The sequence below is a fragment of the Pipistrellus kuhlii genome, unplaced genomic scaffold (genome assembly GCF_014108245.1).
Source record: "Pipistrellus kuhlii isolate mPipKuh1 unplaced genomic scaffold, mPipKuh1.p scaffold_m20_p_39, whole genome shotgun sequence".
Classification (NCBI taxonomy): Eukaryota; Metazoa; Chordata; class Mammalia; order Chiroptera; family Vespertilionidae; genus Pipistrellus; species Pipistrellus kuhlii.
In genome coordinates this window covers 3774965-3802350 of record NW_023425539.1, presented here as the reverse complement: position 1 = coordinate 3802350, position 27386 = coordinate 3774965, and the positions used below count along the sequence as shown (strand labels likewise).

Sequence of the window (27386 nt, the reverse complement as noted above, 5' to 3'; positions counted from 1 at the left end):
CTCACCGTCAGCGGGGAAGTCAGGTACCCAGAGGCCAGAGAGACGACAGAAAGGGAAAGGTGAAGGCAGGAGGACAGCGACCCTCAGAGAAGCAAGCTGGAGCTTTACTAAACTTTGCTCTGTGTCCTGGAACTGAATCTGAGGATGCAACCATGGGCACGAAAGGGAAGACTGCTTAAAGGGAAGGAATTGTGAACGGGATTATTCCCAAGAAGAATTAGCGAAAGCTGAAGCCTGTGCGCTGGGTGTTTGGAATATTGCTGGAATTTCTCCAAGAGTCTTGTCAGGAAAACACATGAACCCACACTGTCATGGGTAAAGAGAGGAGATGTTGCCACCTTCTACGTCCTCTGGGACTTTTCTCCTCCCCTCTGCTTGACTCGATTTTTATTTTTATTTTTTTTGCCACCAAATCACCATTATTTATAAGCTACGTATCCTCTCGGGACCTCAATTTACACAATGTTGTTTGAGGGAGTTGGGCCTGACAAATCCTGCTCTAAACGTTCTAGAACTTTGCTTCACTCTCCCTGAGCTAACCTAATTATATGCATTACAGTTTGCAGTGCTACTGTCTCCTGGAACTTGCAATCCTTTTCCCTGAAGATGGGAAGCGCTCAGGGCCAGACTGTCCGCTACACCATCCAACCGCCACAGCAGATAAATAAACTACAACTCCCAAGAAGCATAGGTCCTACGAAGGGCGGGATGGCGCATGCTTAGTCCCTCTTGAGAAAATTAAACCTAACTACTATTCCCAGAGGGCGCCGCGCTACAGATTATCCAATCAGCTTTAAGTAGAAAACATCGCGAGGTTTCGGTGATACTTAGCTCTATAAGCCCGTGAGAGTAAGTCTCGTAAACCCTTTTCACGAAGATGGCGCCGAAAGCGAAGAAGGAAGGTGTGTGGTGGGGTTGGGGAGGAACAGTACTGGCTGGCCTGGGGCCCCCGCAGGGTGAACAAACTGAAAGGACGGTGGCTGTGCTAAGACTTGGGGTGTCAGCTCTGGAGCTGCTCTTCCCGTTTCGTTCCGGCCACGCTACGGCGCGCGTGGGCCCAGCCACATGGGCTGGGCTCCAGCCGAAGGGGGTTGGGGAGGGAGCCGACAGCCACTGTGGGGACTTCACGCACCCACAGGCCGCCACTCCATGTCTCCAGACCTGTAAGGAATCAGTGCTCTCAACTTTCCTGACTTTACTTTTTTTTACTCTTATTACATACGGCTCTATACCCTCCCGGGGTGGCTGTGAGATGTTCTACGTAAAACTCCTAGCACGCGTTCCATGGAGTTACTCCAACTTTGCCCCAATAACTGTGCATATGATGGAAAAACTTTTAAGCTGAGACTTGTGATGTCTCCTCAAAGGAACCACTGATGCACATGTGGCTTGGCGCGCCCGCTACCGTCCTTTAGGCCGGAAGTGATCCGATTTCTGAATCCCTCATTCTCTTTTCTCAGCCCCTGCCCCTCCCAAAGCCGAAGCCAAAGCAAAGGCTTTGAAGGCAAAGAAAGCAGTGTTGAAAGGCGTCCACAGCCACAAAAAAAAGAAGATCCGCACGTCACCCACCTTCCGACGGCCAAAGACACTAAGGCTCCGGAGGCAACCTAAATATCCTCGGAAGAGCGCACCCAGGAGAAACAAGTCAGTATTGCCACTCCCTCCTGCCCCCATTATAAGAGAAAGTTTATTTAGAAAGTTACATAGGTAATAGAAGTGGACTAGCTGGGCAGTGTAAGCTCAGGAAACAACTTGGTGGCAGAGACAGAAAGGCCCTTGGAGCTTAGGGGGGTGAGAGAGAGAGAGAAAGGCAAAGGTAATGCACCTGGGGAGCAGGGGAAGGGAAGGGCACTGGCCATCCTCTTGAAAAGATGTTCGGATGTGAAGTTGACCAAACTTAGAACATGGCTTCTTCAAAACATGTTGAGGTACTTGTTGATAGGGTTGTGGGGAGATTACTGCCTTAAAGAACAAGAAGAGACTTTTTATACCATTGGCAGGAATTAGTTGTTAGGTTCATAATCACTTTATATGCTAGAGGTTTAAAGTCCACTTTCTTGGAAATATAAAATAGGACTTGCGTTGTTTGGAGTTCCAGATTTAATTCATCCCTCATAGCACCTATTGCTTTTTAGGGAAGAGTCCTTGAAGGTGAGGATGTGTGGTGATTCTAGGTTTATAGCGAGGTTCATTCATTCGTATTGGACCATGAGGGCCTGCAGCAGTGTATGGAAACACCTTTTCATTCACTCAGATGTTTACACTCAGGTAATGGTTGGGGAGTGCTGCTGTTAATAACTGACCTTAGGAACCACCAATTAGAGTAGAACCAAGGTGGTAGAAACTGATGGGTTTCTGCTCCTCCCACTGCTTCCAGAGAAAAAGGTAGGGGAGTGGTTTGGGTCCAGCTGTAGAGGAAACACTTGACAGGCTTTTTACCCCCATTTGGACCTAGAATTTAGGGTAGCTTCAAAATGGGATAGTAGTGTTAAAGTGAACAGCGCCTTGCTTATCTGAATGTCAGGGGAAACTGCTGTAAGGGTAAGTTGCTCTCAAAAATGGATGGCTGGCTGGCCTCCCCAGCTTCGTAGTGAATTCCAACATTCTTTGGAATTCTAACCTGAGTTTCAAGATGCTGTATTCTAGCTTTGTGCTTTTTGGTTTTAACTTCTCAGGTCTTAAATTTTATTCAGAAATGTCGAGGTCAAATAAAGAATGAAGGGGTTTGGGGACTTGGGTGATTTAATCACTTAAAGGATGAAAGCCTGCAGGTGAAAGAGCTCCTGGTTTTGCTCTCAGGCGGAGGCTCCAGGTCTAGATTTCAGGGTGCAGATGATGATAATGTGCAGCGACCAAAGTCTGACAGAAATGATTGCTACTCATCATCTGATGCACCTGGGCTCCAAATGCGGGCTCATTCTTAAACTGGGCTCAGGCCAGGTGACCCCATTTTCCCTCCCCCAGGCTTGACCACTATGCCATCATCAAGTTCCCCCTGACTACTGAGTCAGCCATGAAGAAGATAGAAGACAATAATACACTTGTGTTCATTGTGGATGTCAAGGCCAACAAGCACCAGATCAAACAGGCTGTGAAGAAGCTCTATGACATTGATGTGGCCAAGGTCAACACCCTGATCAGGTGAGTGGGGCTTCTCAGAAGCCGAGGAAACCTGAACAGCATGAAATTCCTTGATGCTGCTTTGGGGTCAGGGTTGAGCAGCCCCTGCTGTAATTATGGTCCTTTGTATGGAGTGTGGACTTTGAGGAATCAATAGCTTGTCCTGCCTATAGGACTTGATTTATGGGGTTGACACTCATTTTCCTGATTCCTGCCTCTAGACAGGCCCTAGAGTAAGAGAAAATTTATGTCAGCTTATCTGGATCTGAATGTCCAGTGGTGTTTCCCATAAAAGGGAATTGGCTTTGTTTGTAGCCTAGTGGCTTCCCTTGCTTCCTATGTGCAGATGATAGACAAACCACTCCTGGCAAAAGAATGACATGAACAAAGGGACTCAGTGCCCTGGAAGGCGGGTGGAGGGTATAGGGCCAGTGAGGACAGCAGGGACTAAGGCTGCCCTTTCCACCCTAGGCCTGATGGCGAGAAGAAGGCATATGTTCGACTGGCTCCTGACTATGATGCTTTGGATGTTGCCAACAAAGTAAGCTTCCTTTGCCACAAAACTCAACACCCCACCCCCCTGGGTGCAAATGATGTGTCTTGTTAGCGACCAAAGCCTGACTTTTGCTGATTAGTCTTAACTGACTGACTGCACCCTTCTCCTTAATAGGTCCTACCCTAAGCCCATGTTTTGTTTCTTAATCATGACATTCTAGCTTAATCTTCACATTTCAACTTCCAGTAACAAAACTCCTTTTTGTTTTTCAGATTGGAATCATCTAAACTGAGTCCAGCTGCCTAATTCTAAATATAAAAATTTTACACTGTATTGTTTATGTTGATTTCTGTTTGGGCTGGGCAAACACTAAATAGAGTTTGAGCAAGACTTGGCCTCTTTACCCTGTTGAAACATTTAGCACTTCACCATACTTGTTATAACATTGACGGTTGTAGCTCAGCTAGTAGATATTTGCACAACTACAATAGAACTTCCCTGTGTCATAGGAGTAAGCAAACAACAAGAAGTTTTATAAGAACCCCTTCCTTTATCACTGGAAGAAGTCTTTGAATGAAACCAGTACCCAGAGTTTTCATCATCATCCACTTCAGGGCAATATGGGTCCACTGGCTTTTGGGTAGCACTGTCCCCACACCCATCTACCATGTCCAACCGGTCTGTCTGCTTCCCTCACCCCTTGCCCAAGAAAGGACAAGGACTTCAGAGAAGTGCTTTCATTAGTGTTTTCAATAGTGGACTCAAACTTGAAAGGTGGAGAGGCTGGATGTCCCAGGACTGGGGCTCATCTCAGTTTATACATGAGGCTGTTCGTGGCTCTTTGCTGTCCTTGCCTCAAGTCCAAGCTCTGCCCCTCACTCCGTCAAGAACTTGTCTTTGTGTTGTGGGCTGGGCAGACGTTCGGGGCAGAAGTCCGAGCGGAGGAGGCGGGAAAAGTAGATGAGGATCATGATGTCCAGCATGATCAGGATACCCAGCAGGAAGGTGCCCAGGCTCCTCTGACCCACATATTGCAGGAAGAAGTAGGTGAGGTAGGCCTGAGGGGCCAGGCGGAAGAGGAAGTACATGACCAAGTTGACATACTTATTGATCTTGTAGAGGAGGAGATGCTGGGCATTGTTGATCTTCATCATCATGCGAATGGTGAGGAAGATATTGCTGACCTCTACCAGCAGTGTCAGGACACCCCCACCTACAAAGCGGCCCAAAAAGATGCCAGATATGAAGGCACCCATGGCCTAGAAGGCAAAGAGAACAAGTTAGGAAATACATGTCAAGACTTCAGCTATCTGAGGACTGGGAAGTCTTCCCCTATTTGCTTCTGATATACTTTACAGTGAATTCAACATGATTAAGTTTTGGTCACTAGTTTATAGTGTTTGAGGTACTAGATGAAGTTAGGGTTTGCGGGCTTCATAGTGAACCAAGGACACAGATTAGCATCCCAACATGGGAAGATGGAGTTGATGGGCAGGTCTGAGACTGAAGTTGCTAGCGCCAGGGCTATGCCACACCCGTTTCTCACCATGACATGATGGACCAGGTATTCCCAAGAAGCTCGAGCCTGGCCACTGACCACGATGTCCACCGTGTCGTGAATGAAATAACCTAGCAGAGGGATGGGGGGAAAGTCATGAAGGGGATTATAAAAAGCTCCCTGTTCCCCCACCTAGTGAAATGTTTACTGGGTAAGGCTTACCTGCGGAGAAGCAAACGAGCAGATAGCCAGATAGCGACCAAGCCATCTCAATCTCTACCAGCATCTCGGGGGTTTGCCATACACTGAAAGGGAGGGAAGAAGGCAGGTGCTCATCTCCCCATTCCCAGGGACCTTCAACTTGACAGTCTCCCGGAGGAGTCCGGGCTCGCTTCTATTAACTGGGGAGCAAGGAGGGGCTTGGCTGAAACCCAGGCGTCTCCCTTTCCCAGGTGACAACCCCTTCCCCTGGGGCCGCTGCGGCTCCGGATTGGACAGCTTTCCAGACGGGATCATGTGAGACTGCGTGGCCTCAGCCCGCCGGTGAAGGATGGGGAAAGTAACGCGGGATCCCCTAGTCACCTTCACTCCCCCCTCGCGGCCCTCCACTCACCACAGCAGAGCCCAGATCCCCGACACGATGGAGTGGGCGAACGAGACCAGCAGGTTGTGCCAGCGCCAGGTGCGCAGGGGGTCGGCGCGCACGTGCGCGGGCAGGGGCAGGCGGCAGAGCGCGCGCCGGAGCGCCCGGAAGGTCAGCGTGGCGCCCAGGAGCAGCAGCAGGGCGGGGTGCAGCAGTGGGAGCATGCTGGCCCTCCCCGGCGTCGGTCTGTCCGCCCTCTAGGCGGCCTCCTCGGGCTGTTGGGGAACGGGCTCCCTCTCGGGCCAGTCCTCCCCGGGCGCCTCTCCTGCCGGCCGGCAGCCTCACAGTTGTTCTCGGAGCCCTCTAGGCCCCTCCGCTCCTCCCGTCCCCTCCCCGCGGGCCTCTGCCTCCGCCCCTAACCGCCCGCGCCCCCGCCCCGCCCCGCCCGCCTGCCCCCGCCCCTCCGGCGCCTTTCCGGAGCGGAGGGCGCGAGCCCCTGTTCCCGGAGGGCCTACCGCGCCCCGCCTCCCTCCCGCCGCCTTGGGGGGCCGTCCCGAGGCGCCGCCGCCGCCGAAGCACCCCTCGCTGGCGCCTCCCGACCGCCGGCTCGCTCGCCTGGCCTCATTCACCCGCCCCCCGCTTTCCTCGGGGCCACCGGCTCCCCCGCTCGGGCGGGTATTGCAACAACTCTCCCCGCCCTCAACTCCTTTCTTGGCAGAGCTGGCACGATCCGCCGCACACACCCACGACTTTTAAACCCGGGTCCTGGGTCCGGGTCCGAGCCCCGCCCCGCCCCGCCTCGGACCGTGATCTCTGCCCCGTCCCTGTTCTTTCCCTGGATCCCTGGTTTCTGGCTGGAGACGGATGTGTTTACCTGCCTCCACAGCGCCCCCCCGCACGGAGTCGGTGCCTAGAAACTATGGACTAACCCATCGCCACCCCCCCACCCCCACCCCCGCCCGCTTCGGGGCGCCTGGGGCCCGGCGGCGGTGACAAACCTCCTTCCGACAGCCCCGGCCCCCTGGAGGCCGCAGCGGGGCAGGCGGCCCGTTTGCCCAGGCGGCTGGGGTGACCCTTACTCTTCAGGCCAGCTGCCGGGAGCAGTTGCAGTTTGTGGCCACTAGATGTCAGCCTGTACTCACCGTGGCTTGGGATCCAGTCCCCCATTTCAGCCCCACCCCCCACCCCCGCCCGCAAGAAATGAGGTTGTTGCTTTTGGGGGAGGGTGAGCCAGCCAGGACTCTGGCGAACCGAGCTGCAGCTAAGAGCCGGGTCTGGAGTAGGGAGGGGTTGAGGGTGAGAAAAGGGAAGGGGGGTAGTGGAGGAAAGGAAAGTAGTAGTTGGGGACGGGGGAAAAGGTGCGGCGGGAGGGCCGAAAAGCCAGAAACCAGAGGCGCCAGATACCCAGGGGCTGAGAGGTTCGGGTGTTTGCTTTGCCTCCCCTGATGGCTCCAAGGTTACACATTAAACCCGGTGGGGCTCCTGGGTCAACCAAGGCCCGATCGGTTTCTAGGTGAGAGCACGAGTGTTGTCCCAGGTGAGCGGCTTTCTTTCCCCCTTTGCTCACCGGCAGCCAACACCGGTCTGAGTCCGCGAGAGGCCCACCCGGGGCCCTCAGAGTGGTCATTCCACGCGGGCAGGCTCGGACACCTTTCGAGGGGTGAGATGGCAGCAGGAGGTACACACCCCATGACTCACATTCCTCACCCACTCGGAAACCGGGACGCCATCCCTTCGCTAATCACCATCCTCTGGCTCCTTAACTGAGCTGGTTATTGACTCATGAAGATCAGGAGGTGCCCGGGAGACACCTGGAATTAAACTGATTTCTGGTCAAGACCCTAAACGATCGTACTGACCTCTGGGCAGAAGCCTAGAGCCCATATAGGCCAAACGGCTGTCTCTCCTTTTCTCCCTGAGGCTGTTACTAGTGAGATGGTGGTCCACCTCCCTCCCATCTTCCCTCAAGGAGGCTCTCCCCGGCCGAATGTTGGCGGCAGGGTCCCCTGCGGCAGCATTGTGTGTGACGCGGGGGGCTCCGGTGCTGACGACCGCGCGGTTCACTGGCCTGGGCTGCCTGGAAACCGCGTCACACCTCCCGCAGGTGGGTCAACGTGCACCGGCCGGGCTTTCCCTCGTCCCTCCCTAGGCAAACAAGAAACTGCCCGGGCCCGGTAGACCGAGAGCGCCGGTTCAGTTTTGGTATTGTGTATCGTTTGCGTAGCAAGGAGAATCTGTTTTCTTCCCGAAAACAGTCACTCGTGGGCAAACAGGGGGCAGAGAGAGGTCAGTCCTCGCTTCCCATCCCCACTCGGCCTGCGAAGAGCACCTCTCCCGTCTTAGGAAGCTTTGCGAGGACCGGACGCGGTCCCGAGGGTGGGAGGGTTCGGGGCGCCAAGAAATGGCCTATCGCCCTCCTTCCTCGGGCCCCAAGAAAGCAACCCTGCAGACCCAGGCTGCTGCAGGGGAGGCACCAGGCAGAACCAACAAGTACTGTAGCTCCACTTGCTCCAGGCAATTAGCTGGCGGAGCGGGGGGCGTGGCTCCGGGGTTGGGGCGTGGCCCCGGAGGGGCGGGCCCGCGCATGCGCTGCGTCTGAGTGTAGGGGGTCCCGGAAATGTGACTGAGACATGAGATGGAGAAGTACGAGCGGATCCGCGTGGTGGGAAGAGGTGCCTTTGGGTGAGCCGGGACTCGGGGGAGGAAAGCACTCAGGGAGAAGGGAACACAAACCCCAACTCCGTCCGCGAAATCGCCGCCCGGCCAGCCCCGCCCCGAGGCGGGAGGGCCACTCCGGGAAGCCCCGCCCAGCTTCCGGCCCCGGGCCCGCTGGCGGACTCGACTCGGGAGGAGGCCACGCCCCCGGGAGCGTGTGCGCCCACGCAGGGCGCTGGTCTTCGATGCCGGACTTGATTCATTCTACAAATATTGAGCGCCGGCCCTGTGTCAGGCTCTCGGCGCTGGATGAGTGTACAGTTAAGATCAAGACAGGCGTGGTCTTTTCTCCCTATAGAAAAAATGTATCATAAACAAGACATTGCAGGGAAGTACTTACTTGGGGTAGTCAGGGAAAGTTCTCTGAGAGGTGAAGTTTCAAGCCAAGACTGGAGGAATGAGGGATAGTCTGAAGGTGAAGGCAGCGCTTTTCTGGTGGAGGAAGCAGCATAGATGAAGGTCCTCAAGTGGGGAAAATTCAGAGTATTCAGAAACTGAGGAAAAGCATGGTATAGTTGGGAGGTAGTGGGCAAAATAAAGAATGCTATCCATATATATATATATATATATATATATATATATATATAACGCTATTCTTATAAAATATATATATTTGATTTTTAGAGACAGAGGGGAGAGGGAAAAAGAAACATCCAGTGAGGGCAAAACATTCATCTGTTGCCAAAACCGGTTTGGCTCAGTGGATAAAGCATCGGTCTGTAGACTGAAAGGACACGGGTTTGATTCTGGTCAAGGGCATATACATTGGTTTCAGGCACATCCCCGGTAGACAGTGTGCAGGAGGCAGCTGGTTGATGTTTCTAGCTCTCTATCCCTCTTCCTTCCTCTCTGTGGAAAATCAATAAAATATATATCTTTTTAAAAATCCATCCGTTGCCTCCTGGTTCCAGACTCCTGCACAGCCCCTCTTGGGGATCAACTCCAACCTGGGCATGTGCCCTGACGGGGAATGAAACCATGACCTCCTGGTTCATAGGTCCACACTCAGCCACTGAGCCATGCCAGCTGGGCTGCATTTTCTTTTCTTTTTTTTAAATATATATTTTATTGATTTTTTTTTTATAGAGAGGAAGGAATAGAGTTAGAAACATCAATGCCAGAGAAACATCGCTCAGCTGCCTCATACTCACCTCCTACTGAGGATGTGCCTGCAACCAAGGTACATGCCCTCGACCAGAATCTAACCTGAGACCCTTCAGTCTGCAGGCCGATGCTCTAACCACTGAGCCAAACTGGTTAGGGCTGCATTTTCTTATTTGGTCACCTTGACAATACTGAAGTCAATTCTGTTTTCCAGATGATGATGTTACATAATCCAAGGCCAGATATTTAGTAAGAGAAGGAGCTAGGATTTGAATCCAGGCAATTGACTTCAGAGTCTGGAAACAAATAGATGAAGGCTAATTTGGCCTCATTGTGCCTGTGGTGAAACTGAGTTTCAAATAAGGTCTCACGGAGTCTGTGTTAGTCTTCCCCATTCCTAAACTCCGTGTTCTGTGCAGGGAGATGACCTCTTAGTGTGCATGCCATTCCCCTCTCAAGTCCAGTCACCGTCCAGTCACCAGGTCTTCCCAGCTTGATGTGTGGCTGGAGGCTCAGCCGGTGCCCACTGCTGTGCTCTGCGCCCTTAGGATTGTGCACCTGTGCCTGCGCAAGGCGGACCAGAAGCTGGTGATCATCAAGCAGATCCCGGTGGAGCAGATGACCAAGGAAGAGCGGCAGGCAGCCCAAAATGAGTGTCAGGTCCTCAAGCTGCTCAACCACCCCAACGTCATTGAGTACTACGAGAACTTCCTGGAGGACAAGGCCCTCATGATCGCCATGGAATACGCACCAGGTGGGCCCCATTCCTTTCCCTGGCCCGGCTTCAAGGGCCTCTCACCTCTGAGACAGACAGACACGGAGTAGCCAGTGTCCCTCCTTGGAATGAGCTAGGCTGAGGGTCAGAGGTTTAGAATTCAGATCCAAGTAGTGCGATGGCGGGAGGCACTCGCCCTGTCCGGGTGTTCAGTTACATAAAAGGAAAATCTCGGGCTTGGGAAAGACTGAATCTTGACCTGGCCCTTGCTGCCGCAGGCGGCACCCTGGCCGAGTTCATCCAGAAGCGCTGTAACTCCCTGCTGGAGGAGGAGACCATCCTGCACTTCTTCGTGCAGATCCTGCTGGCCCTGCACCACGTGCACACCCACCTCATCCTGCACCGCGACCTCAAGACCCAGAACATCCTTCTTGACAAGCACCGCATGGTCGTCAAGATCGGCGACTTTGGCATCTCCAAGATCCTCAGCAGCAAGAGCAAGGCCTACACGGTGCCTGGGCGCGGAAGGGAATCGCAAGGGCGCTGGAGGTTTTGAGGACCACGGCCCACTCTGCAGCCCTAGGCCCCGCCCCGCCCCCAAGGCCTTGGCCCCGTAGCTCCTGCCGGGGTGGCCCTGCAGGAGGAAGCACTTGGGCCTGCTTGGGGGGGAGCGGTCTCCACGTGGCCCTTGTCTTCCCGCCCTGGGCTGCAATAGTAGCTTTCCTCCTGCAGGTGGTGGGGACGCCATGCTACATTTCCCCCGAGCTGTGCGAGGGCAAGCCCTACAACCAGAAGAGCGACATCTGGGCCCTGGGCTGCGTCCTCTACGAGCTGGCCAGCCTCAAGAGGGCCTTTGAGGCTGCGGTGAGTAACCACCCCGAAGGGGACAACTGGAAAATCTGTCTCCCTCCCCCTGAAATCCCCGGTTCCACCTGCTTGCGTGATTCTTCCCTGTGGCTGAGTCAGGGCTCCCTGTACAGACTGGAGGATTAGCCCACGGCAGGGCTGTGGGCTCCCTCAGACGGTGAATTCCCCAGGGTAGGGCTTGGTCTTCCCTTTAAACTGAGGGCTCCTGCGGGCAGACTTCCCCCATCAGATCGGGGATCCTCCTGAAGGCAAAACTTACGTTTTCCCCACAGCCTGGGGTTTCAGAGGACATAGCTGCTGTTCCCCTATCAGAAGTTCCTTTTTTTATTTTTTTTTTTTTTTTTAATATATTTTATTGATTTTTACAGAGAGGAAGGGAGAGAGATAGAGAGCTAGAAACATCAATGAGAGAGAAACATCGACCAGCTGCCTCTTGCACACCCCCTACTAGGGATGTGCCCGCAACCAACATACATGCCCCTGACCGGAATCGAACCCGGGACCTTTCAGTCCGCAGACCGACTCTCTACCACTGAGCCAAACCGGTTTCAGCTTTTTTTTTTTTTTTTTTTTTTTTTTTTTTAATAATATATTTTTATTGATTTTTCTTACAGAGAGAAAGGGAGAGAGATAGAGAGCTAGAAACGTTGATGAGAGAGAAACATCGATCAGCTGCCTCTTGCAAACCCCCTACTGGGATGTGCCCGCAACCAAGGTACATACCCTTGACCGGAACCGAACCTGGGACCTTTCAGTCCAAAACCAGTGCTCTATCCACTGAGCCAAACTGGTTTCGGCTATCAGAGGTTCTTGAAAGCAGGGTTTGGGTCCCCTGTCATTTTGGGAGTCCCCTCACCAGACTGAAGTCTCCTGAGCACAAGGCTGTGACCGCCCATCAGATGAGGGTCTGGGCTGAAACCACCTGAGAGCCTGACCTGAGGCTCTGGCCAAAACTTGGTGCCTTGCCGAAACCGGTTTGGCTCAGTGGATAGAACGTCAGCCTGTGGACTGAAGGGTCCCGGGTTCAATTCCGGTCAAGGGCATGTACCTTGGTTGTGGGCACATCCCCAGTGGGGGGCATGCAAGAGGCAGCTGATCGATGACTCACTCTCTCATCGATGTTTCTAACTATCTCTCTCCCTTCCTCTCTGTAAAAAAATCAATAAAATATATTAAAACAAAACAAAACAAACAAACAAAAAAACTTGGTGCCTCCGCAGAACCTGCCGGCGCTGGTGCTGAAGATCATGAGTGGCACCTTTGCGCCCATCTCGGACCGGTACAGCCCCGAGCTGCGCCAGCTGGTCCTGAGTCTGCTCAGCCTGGAGCCAGCTCAGAGGCCGCCGCTCGGCCACATCATGGCGCAGCCCCTCTGCGTGCGCGCCCTCCTCAACCTCCACACCGACCTGGGCAGCGTCCGGATGCGGAGGCCTGTGCGGGGAGCTGGGCGGGGGCCCTGGGCAGTGGGGGGCACCCGGTGGGAGCTCAGTAAGACTGGGACATCTCAGGGCAAATCATCCCTGTGTGGGGGAATACCAAGGAGGGTCAGGCCGTGTGCTGAGGGGCGGTCCGTCTGGCCCACAGGGCAGAGAAGTCCCTGGCCACCGGGCCCCCCGCAGCCCCAGGCAGCTCCGGGAGCAGGACCGCCAGTGCCCGCTGCAGGGGTAAGTCCAGCCGACCTTCCGGGGCCCCGTAGACACCACGCCCTTCCCACCAGTGTCATAGACCTCATGGCCGTCCCCACAGGCGTCCCCCGGGGACCCGCTCGGCCAGCCATCCCGCCGCCTCTGTCCTCCGTGTACGCCTGGGGCGGGGGGCTCAGCGCTCCTCTGCGGCTGCCGATGCTCAACACGGAGGTGGTCCAGGTGGCCGCCGGGCGCACCCAGAAGGCTGGGGTCACCCGCTCCGGGCGCCTCATCCTGTGGGAGGTGAGCGGGGTGGGGGAGTCAGGAGCGGGGCAGGGCGTACCTTCAGGAGGGGTGCTCAGGGCCTCCCCACGCCATCTGCTCCCCAGGCCCCGCCCCTCGGCGGCGGAGGGGGCGCCCTCCTCCCGGGGGCCGTGGAGCAGCAGCAGCCCCAGTTCGTCTCCCGTTTCCTAGAGGGCCAGTCAGGTGTGACCATCAAGCATGTGGCCTGCGGGGACCTCTTCACAGCCTGCCTGACTGGTTAGTGCGGAGAGGAGGGGAGGGGGCCGTGGGCAACGTCTCTCCTTGCCTGTCACTTGCAGAATGCTCACTTAATAATGCTCCTATCGCCAAAACCGGTTTGGCTCAGTGGATAGAGCATCCGCCTGCGGACTGAAAGGTCCCAGGTTCAATTCCAGTCGGGGGCATGTGCCTTGGTTGCAGGCACATCCCAAGTATGGGGTGTGCAGGAGGCAACTGATGGATGTCTCTCTCTCATTGATGTTTCTAACTCTCTATCCCTCTCTCTTCCTCTGTAAAAAAATCAATAAAAATATATATTTTTAATAAAAATATATTTTAAAAAATAGTAATGCTCCTATCTACTATTATCGATAGTTATTGAGTACCAGGGGTTGCTCACACAGTCTCTTCTGCCCTTCACGACAGGCTTGGCAAAGTAGTCATAGTTTCCCATTCGACAGATCTGAAAACTAAGGCTCAGAGGCTAAGTCACTTGTCCAGAGTCACACACTTGGGAAAAGAGACCCTTGTCCGCCTCTGTCCTCCATTTCTTTCTTCCAGCCTCGGCCTCCAACTAATATTTGATTGTTTCTCCAACTCCAGGTTGGACTGGTCTATCCGGAAAAACAGCCTAATCTCTCTCCCTTTCCTTTCCTCAACGCCCGCCTCCCAAGATCGAGGCATCATCATGACCTTTGGCAGCGGCAGCAACGGGTGCCTGGGCCATGGCAGCCTCAACGACATCAGCCAGGTGGGTGTCGCACGTGCCTGGGGAGGAGGAAGTTGGGGAGAGAGATGGCAAGGAGCCTGAGAGCTGAAACCCAGGGTGGGGGCAGGGGAATCTTCAGCAACCACAGGCCCCGCTGGCTCCCAGGCTGCACCTGTGCTGGGCAGCAGCAGGGGAAGTACAGAAGGACCGGGCTTCCCCGTGGCTGCAGTGCTGGTGACGGTGGCGGTGAGTTACAGAAACCGCCATCTCGTGAGAATATGGAGCCTCCGACTTTGTCTCGACGGGGGATGTTGGGTCCAGGCCCCTTGCCCAGTTTCCCCTCTCTCTCTCTCTCTCTCTCTCCAGCCCACCATTGTGGAGGCCCTGCTGGGTTATGAGATGGTGCAGGTGGCCTGTGGGGCCTCTCACGTGCTGGCCCTGTCCACTGAGCGAGAACTGTTTGCCTGGGGCCGCGGAGATGGGGGTAAGCTCTCTCCCCAGTGCCAGCCTCTCGCGCCATCTCACAGCAGCCCCCGGCCATGACTTGTCCCCCTCATTCCCACCTTCCACCCCAAGGCCCGTGTTCTCCCCCCTCTTTCCTCTCCAACTCCATTCACTTATTCACTCAGCAAATCTTTACTGTACCCCCACCCACTATGTGCCCACCCTGTGCTGGGTGCTAAGACAAGAGGAACAAGATATTACTTCCTTCAGGTACTTCTGAGGGAGATTTCATTCACCCAACACTTTTCTTTTTTAAATGTACTTTATTGATTTTTTTACAGAGAGGAAGGGAGAGGGAGAGAGAGTTAGAAACATAGATGAGAGAGAAACATCGACCAGTTGCCTCTTGCACGCCCCCACCTGGGGATGTGCCCGCAACCAAGGTACATGCCCTTGACTGGAATCGAACCCAGGACCCTTCAGTCCCTTGGCTGACGCTCTATCTACTGAGCCAAACTGGTTTCGGCCCAACACTTTTCACTGTGGCTCTCTCCGGGTCAGACATCAGGCTGGGCACTGAAACTAGAGCTGACGTAGGTGGGATCCTGTCCTCGTGGGGCACGCGGGTGGGGGAGGGATGGGATGATACCTCATTAAACAGAGGACAGACAGCATCAGGGCTCCACCCCAGGTCCAGAGGTGTCGAAACTGAAGGAATGGCAAGGGACTTCACCTGGAGGAGCAGCGGAGACATCGAACAGGTCCTTAGAGGAGGAGTAGGATTTTGACCCAAAGAGGGGCTGAGGATGGGATGCCTCCACTCACACCATTACCGCCTCTCCAGGGTCCTCAGCTCATCGCCTGAGTTTCCCGCCTGGGGCTGGCATCACCAACCCTAAAGTCCAAACTCGCCCCGTCCTGGTTTCTCCTTGTAGGCCGGCTGGGACTAGGCACCAGGGAGTCCTACAACTGCCCCCAGCAGGTGCCCATGCCCCCGGGACAGGAAGCCCAGCGGGTTGTTTGTGGCATTGACTCCTCCATGATCCTCACTGTGCCTGGCCGAGCCCTGGCCTGCGGGAGCAACAGGTAACGAGGTGCCTGGGGATGACTAGACTGCCCCTCCCCACCTTTGGCTGTTAATGCTCCGTCTGTCATCGCCTGCTTCCCACCAGGGGTTAGACCTGAGGAGGGCTGGGGTTGTGGTGGGCTCTCCCCTGGAACAGCAGCTCCTGCCCAGATAGCTGGGAGGCAGGACCGCCTATACCAGCCGTGGCCAACCTTTCGGACCTCACGGACCGTCCGTGGTCCGCAGACCACAGGGTGCCGGCCGCTGGTCTATACATTCTGTGTCCGTTGGGCTTGGCTTCTGGCTCGGCCCTTAGGTTCAACAAGCTGGGCCTGGACCACCTCTCCCTGGGGGAGGAGCCTGCCCCCCACCAGCAAGTGGAGGAGGTGCTGAGCTTCGCACCCCTGTGCTCTGCACCCCTGGACCAGGAGACGCTGCTGAGTGTGGACCTCGGTACTGCCCATTCCGCGGCTGTGACGGGTGAGGAGGACCTGGGCAAGGCGGCAGGAAGGGGACTCTCCCGCCTCTTTGGGACCTCAGTGGAGGCACCCCTTGTCTTCCTTTCCTCCTTTCCAGCCTCTGGTGACTGCTACACTTTCGGCAGCAATCAGCACGGTCAACTGGGTACCAGTGCTCGCCGAGGCAGCCGGGCACCTTGTCAAGTGCAAGGCCTGCAGGGCATCAAGATAGCGATGGTGGCCTGTGGGGACGCCTTCACGGTGGCCATTGGGGCAGGTGATTAGTGGGCACTATGGGGGCAGAGATGGGCATGGACAGGCCATGGGCATTGGGGGGTTATCATGCTCAGATCTGCTGAACTCAGCAGCCTCCTTGGCCGGTAGGGCAATCTGGAGGGACACCTGCTCTGCTGGCTAAGATGTATTCTCCTCCCATTTCCTTCTTTGGGGTTCTCGTTGGCAGAAGGTGAGGTGTACTCTTGGGGCAAAGGGGCCCGAGGCCGGCTTGGAAGGAGGGACGAGGATGTGGCGCTCCCTCGTCCAGTGCAGCTAGATGAGACACATCCCTACACGGTGACGTCTGTGTCCTGTTGCCATGGAAACACTCTCCTGGCTGTCCGCCGTGAGTGACACCTTTTCCCACCTCACCCACACGGGGCTAACCCAGCTGGATCCTGCCCACACCCCCATCCCCAGTGGCCACAGCCCAAATCACCAAAACACATCGTTAGCCCCCAAGTAAATGAAAGCAGAAGCTGTGGGATAAAACCGACGTTCCTGCCTGGGGTGGGCCAGGATGGGTATTCTGGGGCCTTATTGAAGGGCTGCCCAGTTTATTTATTTATTTTTATTTTTTAAATATATTTTATTGATTTTTCAGAGAGAGAGAGAGAGTTAGAAACATCGATGAGAGATTCAGAATCATCGATCAGCTGCCTCTTGCACACCCCCCACTGGGGATGTGCCCGCAACCAAGGTACATGCCCTTGACCGGAATCGAACCTGGGACCTTTCAGTCCCCAAGCCGACGCTCTATCCATTGAGCCAAACTGGTCTCGGCAGGGCTGCCCAGTTTAGTCTGAGCCTCTATTCTGGTCTGGCAGAGTCCAGGGCCGGTGTGGAACTGGGAGCAGTGGTGGGGGGTGCTTGCTGGAGGCTCTTCTCTGGGAAGCTGCAGAGGTTTCTCTCTTGTGCTCTCCAGCCGTCACAGATGAGCCAGTCCCCCCCTGAGGTACGGGACACACCTCTGGACCACCCGGATGTTGCTGCTCCTAATGTTCTTGAAAAGCACAGGTGCCTGAAGCATGACTGTCTGCATCCGTGCCCCTGGATTATGTCCTGGGGTGTAAGATGAAGCAAGCCCCTGCGCTGCTTTTGGCCCTGGATACGAAAAACTCCACCCACCCTATTCCCCTAACACTCCTCTTTCCCTCCCACCCTTCTTCTCTGCGGTCCGTGCCCTCAGGGGCCAGCTTGCCTTGAGTTGGAAGCCAGCGCTAACCCTTGGAAGCAGGTGGTCTTCAGAGGCTGGACAGAAAAAGGCTGGAGGTGGATGTGGCGCCACCCAGGCCCTGCTCCTCCTCCGGCCTGGTTAGAAAATGCATCCCCGGTGCCCGCGGGGAGCAGGTCAAGGTGGAGCCTGCCTGGAGGGCCATTCCAGTGGTCATCCCAGCGGCCCGCCCGTGCACTGCCTGGGGCAGGGCGGGCTAGGGAGCTGCTCCCCCTCCCCTGCCCTCTGCCATTTCTCCAAAACAGGTTGGGGGAAAGGGTAACTGGCTGGCCAGACCAGTTTCCAGATGACTGGAAGAGGTGCCAATAAAAACACCAGCTGCCTGCCTGGAGTGTGGTCTCTTCAGGAGCGGGGAGTGGCTGCCCAACACCCCAGGGTTGGACTGGGCCCCCACCCCCATCTCCGCTGCAGGGCCGGCCCCGGTCAAGGAAGGAATGTGGGCGCAGCCTAAGACGGCTGAGTTTCCTCTGGCCCGGCGCCAGCCCTGCCTCTCCTCCGGAGCCGGGCTCCGGAGATCTGGTTGCCAGGCTTCGGCTGCCTAGCACCTGGAAGCCGCAGTCCCGGGCTCCAGGGCGACACGTGGCCCCCGGGCCCGAGCTGTACCCTCGGGAGCAGCAAACCTTTGTGGCGCGGCCCAGCCCGTACCCCGGGTCCCTCCGCCCCATCTAGCGATCTAGCGTCAGGGCCACCCCCCCGCCCCCGCCCCCTGTCCTCAGCTCCCTGCTCTGGGGGGAAGCGGAGCCACAATCTCCCTTCTCTAGCGGAAAGAGGAGCCCCCGTGTCGGGGAGGGGGCAAGCCTGGCAAAGCGCCGACCGCAGAGCCACGCGTCCCCGGGCGAGAGGGGAGCGCGGCGCGGCCGGGCGCTAGGACCGCGCGGGCGCGGCTCCGCCCCCTCTTCCGGCCGCGGGCAGGCGGGCCGGGCCCGGCCGCAGCCAACAGTCGGCGCCGCCCGGAGCCGGGAGCGCGGCCCGAGCGTGGCGCGGGCTGTGGGGCCGCCGCGTGCCCGGCCCCGCTCGCCCGTGCCCGCCCGCCATGCCCGGCTTCGACTACAAGTTCCTGGAGAAGCCCAAGCGGCGGCTGCTGTGCCCGCTGTGCGGGAAGCCCATGCGGGAGCCCGTGCAGGTCTCCACCTGCGGCCACCGCTTCTGCGACACCTGCCTGCAGGAGTTCCTCAGGTGCGGGCCGGGGCCGGGGCCGGGGCCGGGGCCGGGGCTGGGGCCGGGGCCGGCCCGGGGCGGGGGGCCCCCGCATGGGGAGGGGCGCAGCCCGGGGGCACGCCGCGCCTTTGTCTGCGCCTTGGCCGGTGACCTCACGGGCGGCCGCCGTGACATCACGGGGCGGCGATGATGTCAGGCCCGGAGGGAGAACCCCACGCACGGGTCCGCGGGGCTCCGGGTGCCAGGGGCTCCCGCGCCCGGTCGGGAGAATTCAGGACCTTCCCGCGGAGCGGCGGGGGGCAAAGACGCCGGGCCCGACCCGTGGCCGGCCCTCCCCCCTCACCTGGGAGCCACGGTGGCCTCATCCTTGAACTTTGGATCCTTGTGGGAGGAGGAGGGCAGAACCCTCCCTCCCGCGCTGCACCTTAAACTTCCGGAGTTTCCACCCCTCTAGCCAGCCTCTGGGTTTTTCGAACACTGCGGGAACGGCAGCTGTCCTCCCGATTCACAGATGATGGAGCGAGAAACTGAGAGGAAGGCTGTGACTGGCCACGGCCGCACAGTGTCTTAAAGGCTGGGAGTGCAGTCCGGGCTGTGTGTGGTCACACAATAGAGAGGAAGGACTGTGGCGCTCAGACCCCAATGAAGCAGGAACCTATTGGGTGGCCCTCCTGCCTGGGGGTCTTGGGGACCTGGGGTGGCCTATAGATCTTAGGGGGGAGGGGGAGGATCGCACCCCGTCCCCCGTTCTCTGAGGACTCAGGTCGCCTGGCTCTTGGCATCCGATGAGTTCTGGGCGCCCTCTGGTCCCGACTCTCCTGCCCAAGCCGGGAGCTGCTCGGGCAACCTGGGGAGGTCACAGGGAAGGTCCAAGATCACAGGAGAGGCTGGTCAGCCACTGCCATGTGTCAGGAGGCTGTTTGCTGAGGGTGCGGGCGGGAGAGCATCTCTAGGGCTCCTGCCTTTAGTGCGCTGTCCCTCCCTCCCTCCCTCTGTCCTCTGCAGCCCTAGCCTGGCGGAAATCTCAGCAGGCTCTTTGTTTTCCGTTCCCCACTGCCTGGGCCGGCTCCTGCCCTCACATATGCTCCTGCACAAGCTGCTGTGCTGCCCCCTCCTCCAATCCCCCACCCCCTCCCTCCTCCCTTCAGTGTACACACATTCTCCCCCAGACACACAGCCCCATTGTCTTCTCAGGCCCTTCCCCAGCCCTCTGGTTTCCAGATGAGGCCAGCTGAGCACCCCCTCCCCCCCAGCTGACCCACCCCCACTGCCTCAAGGAAGGATCCAGGAGGGGGTTGCAAGGCCCCTTTCCCTCCACCGCCCCTCTGCTGCGTCTGCCCCTCCTCCTCCCGGAAATCCCCTCTTCCTCTCCCACAGCCCCCTCCCCCCTTCCTGTCTTCTCCCCTGGGCCTGGGCCTGGGCCTCCACTGCGCAGCCTGAAGCAGTCTCTGCCCCTGCCTCCCCCTTTCCCCTAGTGCCTGCATTTTGCTGCTGAGGCCCCTGGAGGGAGGAGGGAAGAGGTGGTGGACAGGCTCTGCCTCTCACCACCGCAGGATACCACACAAGCAAGGGTGTCCATAGCGCGGACGGGACCTTTGTCCTGGCTGGGCCCAAAGCTGCCCAGGCTAATCAGCTCGAAGCCTGGGGACTTGCCTCAGACCCCTCCCTGTCTCCAAAACCATTAAGTCAGCACATTCCTGAAGCAGCCAAGCAGACCCCCTCCCCCATGGCCCACCCCTCTTTCCCGCTCCTGCCAGGCTGGTCCAGGAAGGCTGCTTGCCCCGTGGGCATAGACATAGCTCATCAGTGCCTGGGCATGTATCTGCGTGGTGGCATGGCCAGAGGTCGTAGTGGGGTCAGGAGAGGAGGTGGGTGCTAGGAATCCTTTGGGCATTTGGGGCATGAACGGCCCAGGTTCTGCAAAGTTCACATGGACAGGGCTGCCATGTGGCCTCCGCTTCGGCCTGATTCCTGCCTGCCTCCCACGACTTACATCTGCCAGAAACACGCCTGAGGGCCTTCAGTCCTGCTGGGTGAGCCCTCGCTCCGCCCAGGCCCTGCCAGGTGTAACTGGTCCCGGCTAGGGTCAGCAAGGTCTTACTGGCGGAAGGAGGCATGCTAACAGGCTCCCGAGTGCTAACCGCCTGCTGGCGATGGGCGGAGGGGAGGGCAGGCAGCGGGCAGGATCAGCGGGCTTCGGGGTGCGTGCAGTGCTAGAGCGGAGTCTTGGCGGTGCTTGCCTGGACAGTTTTTCTTTTTCCCCACTTTTTTTTTATTCATTTATTATCTGTGTGCGTAATTTAACATTGCCGCCCCCTCCGATACATACCCCCCTCCCCAGAGTTTTGTGTCCATTGGTTGTACTTATATGCATGTATACAAGTCCTTCGGTTGATCTATTATCTCCCCCAGATCTCCCTACCCTCCCTGCTGTAATTTGACAGTCTGCTTGTTGCTTTACTGTCGCTATATCTATCTTTTGGTTCATCCGTTTATAATGGACAGTTTTCCTTGTCCTGGCCTCTCTTCTGCGTGCTGTTCCGTGAAACAGCGCCCACCAGAGCGGTGGGCTCAGACACAGCCAGGTGTGCTTCAGCTGTGGCTTGTTCTCTCACCTGCAGGACTGGGGATGGGCAGCCCCTCAGACACCTGGTGGAGGGCTGGTTGGGAGTGTAAACACAGTGCCTCGGAGCGAGCCTTTCCTCTTTGCTTTAGGAGACACACCCTCGTTAGGAGGGAAGGGATGGGGTGAAGTGGCCCCAAGCTGACCTTTGCCCATGGTTCTTGGCTGGCACCCTCATATGGGTTGGGAAGCTTTGGCACTTAATCTCAGCCTATCCCTGTTCACCTTGCTTTCCTCCCTCCCCCCAATCAGCTTTCAGCCCAGCCAGTGAAAACTAGCCTGGGGGGAGGGGATGGCTGGGCAGCCTGTTCTTTCCCAGTCCAGCTGCCATCCTGGGGGAGGGGTGCCAGCTGCCACCTGTTGGCCAAATGCTGTCTGAGGCAGCTGTCTCCGCCTCCTCTGGGCCCAGAACTCGCCTTCCCAGGACCAGAGCTGGGGTTTTCTGGGGTCCGGTACCCTCAGGACTCTGCTCCCCCTCCTGGTGGGGCTGCCCCAGAACCGGTCTGGTGAGGGCAAGAGACTGCCCTCATTAAGGGGGTGGGGCCTGGGGTTCTCCCTTCCCATAGAGTGGAGTCTTTCTTAAACACACAGAATTCTTTTTTATTTTAAAAAATGTTTTATTGATTTAGAGAGAGGGAGAGGAATAGAGAGGTAGAAACAGCCATGACAGAGAATCATTGATTGGCTGCCTGCTGCACGCCCCCTCCTGGGGATGGAGCCCGCAGCCCTGGCCTGGGCCCTGGGGGAAATCGACGCCCAACCACGGGGCCACATGGGCTGTGGTGTGGAGTCTTGACCCTGTCTCCTCTCTTTTCAGTGAAGGAGTCTTCAAATGCCCTGAGGACCAGCTGCCTCTGGACTATGCCAAGGTGGGTCCACAGAGGCAGGCAGAGGCTCTTGCCCGTGGTGGAGGTTGGCAGCCAGTAGGCTCAGGGCCAGTGTCAGCCTAGTACTTCCGAATCCTGTGCCCCCACCAAGGTGGCCTGTTCCCTCCCACCAGGCCAGTTTGCAAATGAGGCCCGCATTTGCCCTGGAGGGCAGGCACAATGCCCAGCTTGTGGGGTACACAGAGCTGCTCTGTGTCACAAGAAGTGCTCCCCTCCCCGTGGCTGAGGGCCAGGCCCCCTCTGCCAGAGGGAAGGAAGCAGGGGGTTTGAGGGCTGCTTGCAACTACGCAGGCTGATTGTCATGTGCAGGCGTATTGGGGACCCTGGGATCCAGCAATAGAGCACATACTGCCCGCGGTACCCCTTACCGCTGGGCACAGGGGAATAAAGCCCAGGAGAGGCTGTTACTGATTCTGAGGTAGAGCTAGCCCATCAGGGGAATGAGGAGGCAGGAAGTGGGGGCTGTAGCAGGCTCTGACCCTGCCCTGGTTCCCCCGTTCCCGTCCCCAGATCTACCCGGACCCAGAGCTGGAGGTGCAGGTGCTGGGCCTGCCCATCCGCTGCATCCACAGCGAGGAGGGCTGCCGCTGGAGCGGGCCGCTTCGTCACCTACAGGTGAGGCTCCGGTGGGGCAGGGACTCCCCTCCCTGGCGGGCGCTAACCACCACTCTTCCCGCCAGGGTCACCTGAACACCTGCAGCTTCAATGTAGTCCCCTGCCCCAACCGCTGCCCCACCAAGCTGAGCCGCCGGGACCTGCCTGCACACCTGCAACACGACTGCCCTAAGCGGCGCCTCAAGTGCGAGTTCTGTGGCTGCGACTTCAGCGGGGAGGCGTTTGAGGTGGGTGGGGCCCGGCTGAGGGGAGAGGGAGTGGGGCACCGGATAGCCCGGGACCCCTAACTCAGCCCCTCTGGCGTTCCCACAGAGCCACGAGGGCGTGTGTCCCCAGGAGAGTGTGTACTGCGAGAACAAGTGTGGTGCCCGCATGATGCGGCGGCTGCTGGCCCAGCATGCCTCCTCCGAGTGCCCGAAGCGCACCCAGCCTTGCAGCTACTGTGCCAAGGAGTTCGTCTTTGACACCATCCAGGTGAGGCCCTTCCTGAGCGGGGCTGTGGGGCAGGGGGCAGGGAGTCCGGCTACTGACCCTGTCTCTGCCACCCTAGAGCCACCAGTACCAGTGCCCGAGGTTGCCTGTGCCCTGCCCCAACCAGTGTGGCGTGGGCACCGTGGCCAGGGAGGACCTGCCAGGCCACCTGAAGGACAGCTGTAGCACTGCCCTGGTGCTGTGTCCATTCAAAGACTCCGGCTGCAAGCACAGGGTGAGCCGCCCCTTCTTCCCGTCAACCCCCTTCTTGGCCCGTAAAGCCCGACTTAGGCGTGGGGCCTGAGCCCTTGGCCGTCCCTGCTCTGCTGCTCTGAATCCTTCCCCCTGCTGGCCAGCCTCATCCTCCCAGTGCCCTCAGCCTTCCTCAGTCTGAACCGAGTGCCTGCCACCCTGCCCCCTGCCCCCCTCCACCCTGGGCCTGCCGTCCTGCTCACTCTCCTCCCTTCCCCCACGGCCGGGCTTTGCCCACACAGTGCCCGAAGCTGGCGATGGCGCGGCATGTCGAGGAGAGTGTGAAGCCCCATCTGGCCATGATGTGCGCCCTGGTGAGCCGTCAGCGGCAGGAGCTTCAGGAGCTGCGGCGGGAGCTGGAGGAGCTGTCGGTGGGCAGTGACGGTGTGCTCATCTGGAAGATTGGCAGCTATGGGCGCCGGCTACAGGAGGCCAAAGCCAAGCCCAACCTGGAGTGCTTCAGCCCCGCCTTCTACACACACAAGTATGGCTACAAGCTGCAGGTGTCTGCGTTCCTCAACGGCAATGGCAGTGGAGAGGGCACACACCTCTCGCTGTACATTCGCGTGCTGCCGGGCGCCTTTGACAATCTCCTGGAGTGGCCCTTTGCCCGCCGCGTCACCTTCTCCCTGCTGGATCAGAGCGACCCTGGGCTGGCTAAGCCACAGCATGTCACTGAGACCTTTCACCCTGACCCACACTGGAAGAATTTCCAAAAACCAGGCACTTGGCGGGGCTCCCTGGATGAGAGTTCTTTGGGGTTTGGTTACCCCAAATTCATCTCCCACCAGGATATCCGCAAGCGAAACTATGTGCGGGATGATGCAGTCTTCATCCGTGCCTCAGTTGAATTGCCACGGAAGATCCTCAGCTGAGCACAGACGGCTCCAGGACAAAGGGGGGGTGGGACACGACCTCTGTCAGGCACTGGCTGAACCTGGAGAAGGGGGCAGGACCCCCTTTCAGCTGCTTCTGCAGCCTAGGTTCTGTTACCCTAATTCCCCTCCCCCCTTCCTTACCACCCTCAGGTGCCTCCTATTGGTGCTTCAGCCCTGGCCGAGCAGGTCTTGGGGTCATCAAGGGCTTGGAAACAAGTGATCCTAGGGCTTGTCTCCTCTCCTGGGCAGGGCAGACATGCCTTGGTGCCGGCCACATTCTACCTGGACCGAGGTGCCTGCTGGTGCTATGTCCCAAGAGCCATAGGGGGGAGGGGGAGTCGGGTAAAGAATATGTCTTGAAATCTGATTTCTCTTCCCTCTGTGTCTTCTGGTTATTTATTTACTTAGTGCCAGGAGGGCACAGCAGGGAGCCCTGATTTTTAATAAATCCTGAATTGTATTTATTAATTTTGTTCCAGTCTGACTCATCTGGGTGGTTAGGGCCCTGGAAGGCTGGGCCCAATTGGGAAGGCAAAGGACCAGTCAGACTGGCGGCGGCTGCTGCCTTTACCCCTAGAATCAGCTGCCCTGATGGGTCTCCCTCTGGTGGACTACAGGGGAAGTGCACCAGGCTTTGTGTGGAAGAGATCCTGCTGCTGCCCTCTGGTGGTGACACTTAAGCACTACATGCATTATTTCATTTAATAAATCAAGTGAAATCGTTTTATCAACATAACAGCACCTATTTTAGTTCTGTTGAAGATTTAATGAGACAAAGCATGTTCCTAACACAGAATAAGTGCTTGATGAATATTAACTCCAAAGCCCAGCCCAAACTCAGAGACTAAGCTGAACAAGGGGTGTATAAAGTGCTTGAATTTTCTCATCCATACTCATTTGCTTTTCATATACACCTCAGTGGGTGCCTATGATTATCCACATTTAACAGAAAAAATAGGAACAAAAGAGTGCATTGACTTCAGCTGGTTTGAGGCAGGGCCTGGATTCTGTTTCAAGCTCCAGCAATTCCTAGATGTATATAGCTTTCTTTTAATTTTGCCATAGTTAGATTTGGATCCTTAACCTTGCTTCCTTTTTGGCAAGTTACTTAGCTGTATGGAGAGGCATTTTGCTCTCGCTGGTGAAACTATGTGCGGGATTGAGAGTAATCCTGCTCACTTTGATTTACTATAAAGATGATCTAATCAGCATTAAGTAAGTGCCTTACTCTTGGCTGGCCCTGAAAAGAGGCCCAATGATGGAAACTTACCTAGTCAAGGGAAGGTTCAAGGGCTATAGTTCACAGAGAAACAAGCACCAGCTTGGCCTTCAAAAGGTCAAATTCACAGATCTAGGAAGAAACGGGTCCTGGCTGCCTAATAAAGGTGGCCCCTTCGTCAGATAAAAACCACCCTGATACAGTGACTCTGGAAGCTAATAGGGACAACCATATGCTCTAATCGGTTTCCTTAAACCTTTCAGACCTCACTGACCACCAATGGTTCTAGGGCCACCAGTTGGTGACCACTGCTCTAGCAGAAGAAATGTCTTACGCACTTGCTTCAGGCAACAGATGGAACCATCTTTCCAAGAGAAGTCAGATACAATGGATCAAGTTTGGGCTGTCTCTGCACCATTCCAGGGAACGTGCTTTTTAGAGTTGTGTGCAACAATGGTGCATTGCAGTCAACTCCATACTCAGGCCTAGCCCTCATTCCAGTGGTGTTACAGGCAGTCATAGTTGCCCTGTGGAACTCAGGCCAGGTTTTATTTTTGTGTTTTTAATTCGTTTTTAATCCTCACCCAAGGACATACTTAGAGAAAGAAACATCAATGTGAGGAGGAAAATTGATTGTTGTCTTCTGTTTGTGACCCAACTGGGGATCAAACTCACAACTCAGGTATGTGCCCTGGCAACTCTTCTTCAGTGCACAGGATGACGTTCAAGCAACCAAAAGGGGGACCGGGGAATCTAGTTGGCCCTTGAGCAACACAAGTTTGAACTGCACAAGTCCACTTATACATGGATTTCCCCCCCAATAAGTACTGTAAATATATTGCTTTGTTTTTAAACATTTTTCTTCTTGCTCACTTTAATAGAGCATATACTACATGTAACATACAAAATATGCATAACCGGCTGTTGTTGGTAAGGCTTCCTGTCAACAGGTTATTAGTAAAGTCTTTGGAGTCATTTTGACATTAGAGGCCCAGTGCACAAATTTGTGCACAGGTGGGTCCCTCCACCTGGTGGGTGACGGGAGGGACTTTGGGAGTTGGCTATGGGAACGCACTATCAGGGGACAGCTCCTGCAGTAAGCGTTTGCCCCCTGGTGCTCAGTGCATGTCATAGCTACCAGCCAGTTGTCCGGCTGTCATGGTTGCTTAGGCTTTTATATAGAGCGATATTTTTTATTGACTTCAGAGTGGGAGAGACAAAAATATCAATGATGAGAATCACTGATAGGCTGCCTTCTGCACGCCCCCAAGACTGCAACCTGGACATGAGTCCTTGACTGGTATCGAACTTAGGACCATTCAGTCTGTAGGCTGATGCTCTATCCACTGAACCAAACTTGCTAGGGCTAGAGTCATTTTAGACTATGTAGGAATGGGGGTACTTAGAGGCACATCTAACTTCTCCACCCCCACTGTTCAAGGGTCAACTGTAAGTATCTCATATTTTCATATATATATATATATATATATAATTGATTTCAGAGAGGGAGAGGGAGATAGAAACATCAATGATGATGCCCTGGCTGATTTGGCTCAGTGGAGAGAGCATCAGCCTGCAGATCCAAGGGTCCTGGATTCGATTCTGGTTGAGGGCACATGCCTGGGTTGTGGGCTCAGTCCAATGTGCAGGAGGCACCCAATCAATGATTCCCTCTCATCGATTGGCTGTCCCCTGTACGATTCCTACTGGGGATCAAACCCACAACCTGGGCATGTACCCTTGACTGGAACTGAACCTGGAACCCTTCAGTCCACAGGCCGATACTCTATCCATTGAGCCAAACCAACTAGGGCTGTAAGTTGCTCTCAGATTCCCCCCCACACCCCCCTT

The 27386-nt window shown here is 56.4% G+C and overlaps 4 protein-coding genes and 3 non-coding genes across 12 annotated transcripts; 6 read left to right on the top strand and 1 right to left on the bottom strand.

Moving 5' to 3' along the window:
• Window positions 1–748: 748 nt before the first annotated feature.
• Window positions 749–3929, top strand: RPL23A (ribosomal protein L23a). 2 transcript variants are annotated; one of them, XM_036408770.1, is made up of 5 exons: window positions 749–902; window positions 1461–1644; window positions 2965–3141; window positions 3592–3661; window positions 3889–3929. In XM_036408770.1, exons 1-5 carry the CDS (start codon window positions 878–880, stop codon window positions 3901–3903), a joined length of 471 nt encoding a protein of 156 aa, XP_036264663.1. In that variant the 5' UTR covers window positions 749–877; the 3' UTR covers window positions 3904–3929. The 2 variants fall into 2 exon arrangements, with proteins under 2 accessions (XP_036264663.1, XP_036264662.1); XM_036408769.2 differs by having other exon boundaries at window positions 3592–3929.
• LOC118702619 lies at window positions 1316–1382 on the top strand. Its single transcript, XR_004982781.1, has one exon. It is a non-coding gene; the product is annotated as a small nucleolar RNA SNORD42 (small nucleolar RNA).
• On the top strand, window positions 2826–2896 carry LOC118702620. The gene has a single exon (XR_004982782.1). It is a non-coding gene; the product is annotated as a small nucleolar RNA Z17 (small nucleolar RNA).
• Window positions 3704–3776, top strand: LOC118702621. The gene has a single exon (XR_004982783.1). It is a non-coding gene; the product is annotated as a small nucleolar RNA Z17 (small nucleolar RNA).
• Window positions 3930–4146: 217 nt separating the features above from the next.
• On the bottom strand, window positions 4147–6821 carry TLCD1 (TLC domain containing 1). The gene is made up of 4 exons (XM_036408764.2): window positions 5728–6821; window positions 5337–5419; window positions 5163–5245; window positions 4147–4875 (listed from the first exon to the last, which is right to left on the bottom strand). Exons 1-4 carry the CDS (start codon window positions 5919–5921, stop codon window positions 4492–4494), a joined length of 744 nt encoding a protein of 247 aa, XP_036264657.1. The 5' UTR covers window positions 5922–6821; the 3' UTR covers window positions 4147–4491.
• A 1427-nt stretch (window positions 6822–8248) lies between these two features.
• NEK8 (NIMA related kinase 8) lies at window positions 8249–17755 on the top strand. Of its 5 annotated transcripts, XR_006739638.1 has the most exons (16): window positions 8300–8379; window positions 9992–10270; window positions 10510–10742; window positions 10964–11095; window positions 12319–12527; window positions 12683–12762; window positions 12845–13026; window positions 13113–13263; window positions 13920–13996; window positions 14321–14438; window positions 15334–15484; window positions 15781–15944; window positions 16041–16199; window positions 16386–16544; window positions 17124–17215; window positions 17375–17755. XR_006739638.1 is itself a non-coding variant. In XM_036408741.2 (15 exons), exons 1-15 carry the CDS (start codon window positions 8333–8335, stop codon window positions 17150–17152), a joined length of 2097 nt encoding a protein of 698 aa, XP_036264634.1. In that variant the 5' UTR covers window positions 8249–8332; the 3' UTR covers window positions 17153–17755. The 5 variants fall into 5 exon arrangements, 4 of the variants coding, with proteins under 4 accessions (XP_036264634.1, XP_045427036.1, XP_045427035.1 ...); XM_036408741.2 differs by having other exon boundaries at window positions 8249–8379; window positions 10065–10270; window positions 17124–17755; XM_045571079.1 differs by having other exon boundaries at window positions 8260–8379; window positions 9940–10270; window positions 17124–17755.
• A 594-nt stretch (window positions 17756–18349) lies between these two features.
• On the top strand, window positions 18350–24784 carry TRAF4 (TNF receptor associated factor 4). Its single transcript, XM_036408748.2, has 7 exons — window positions 18350–18608; window positions 22031–22082; window positions 22611–22715; window positions 22781–22942; window positions 23028–23189; window positions 23266–23421; window positions 23681–24784. Exons 1-7 carry the CDS (start codon window positions 18466–18468, stop codon window positions 24311–24313), a joined length of 1413 nt encoding a protein of 470 aa, XP_036264641.1. The 5' UTR covers window positions 18350–18465; the 3' UTR covers window positions 24314–24784.
• The last annotated feature ends 2602 nt before the right edge of the window (window positions 24785–27386 follow it).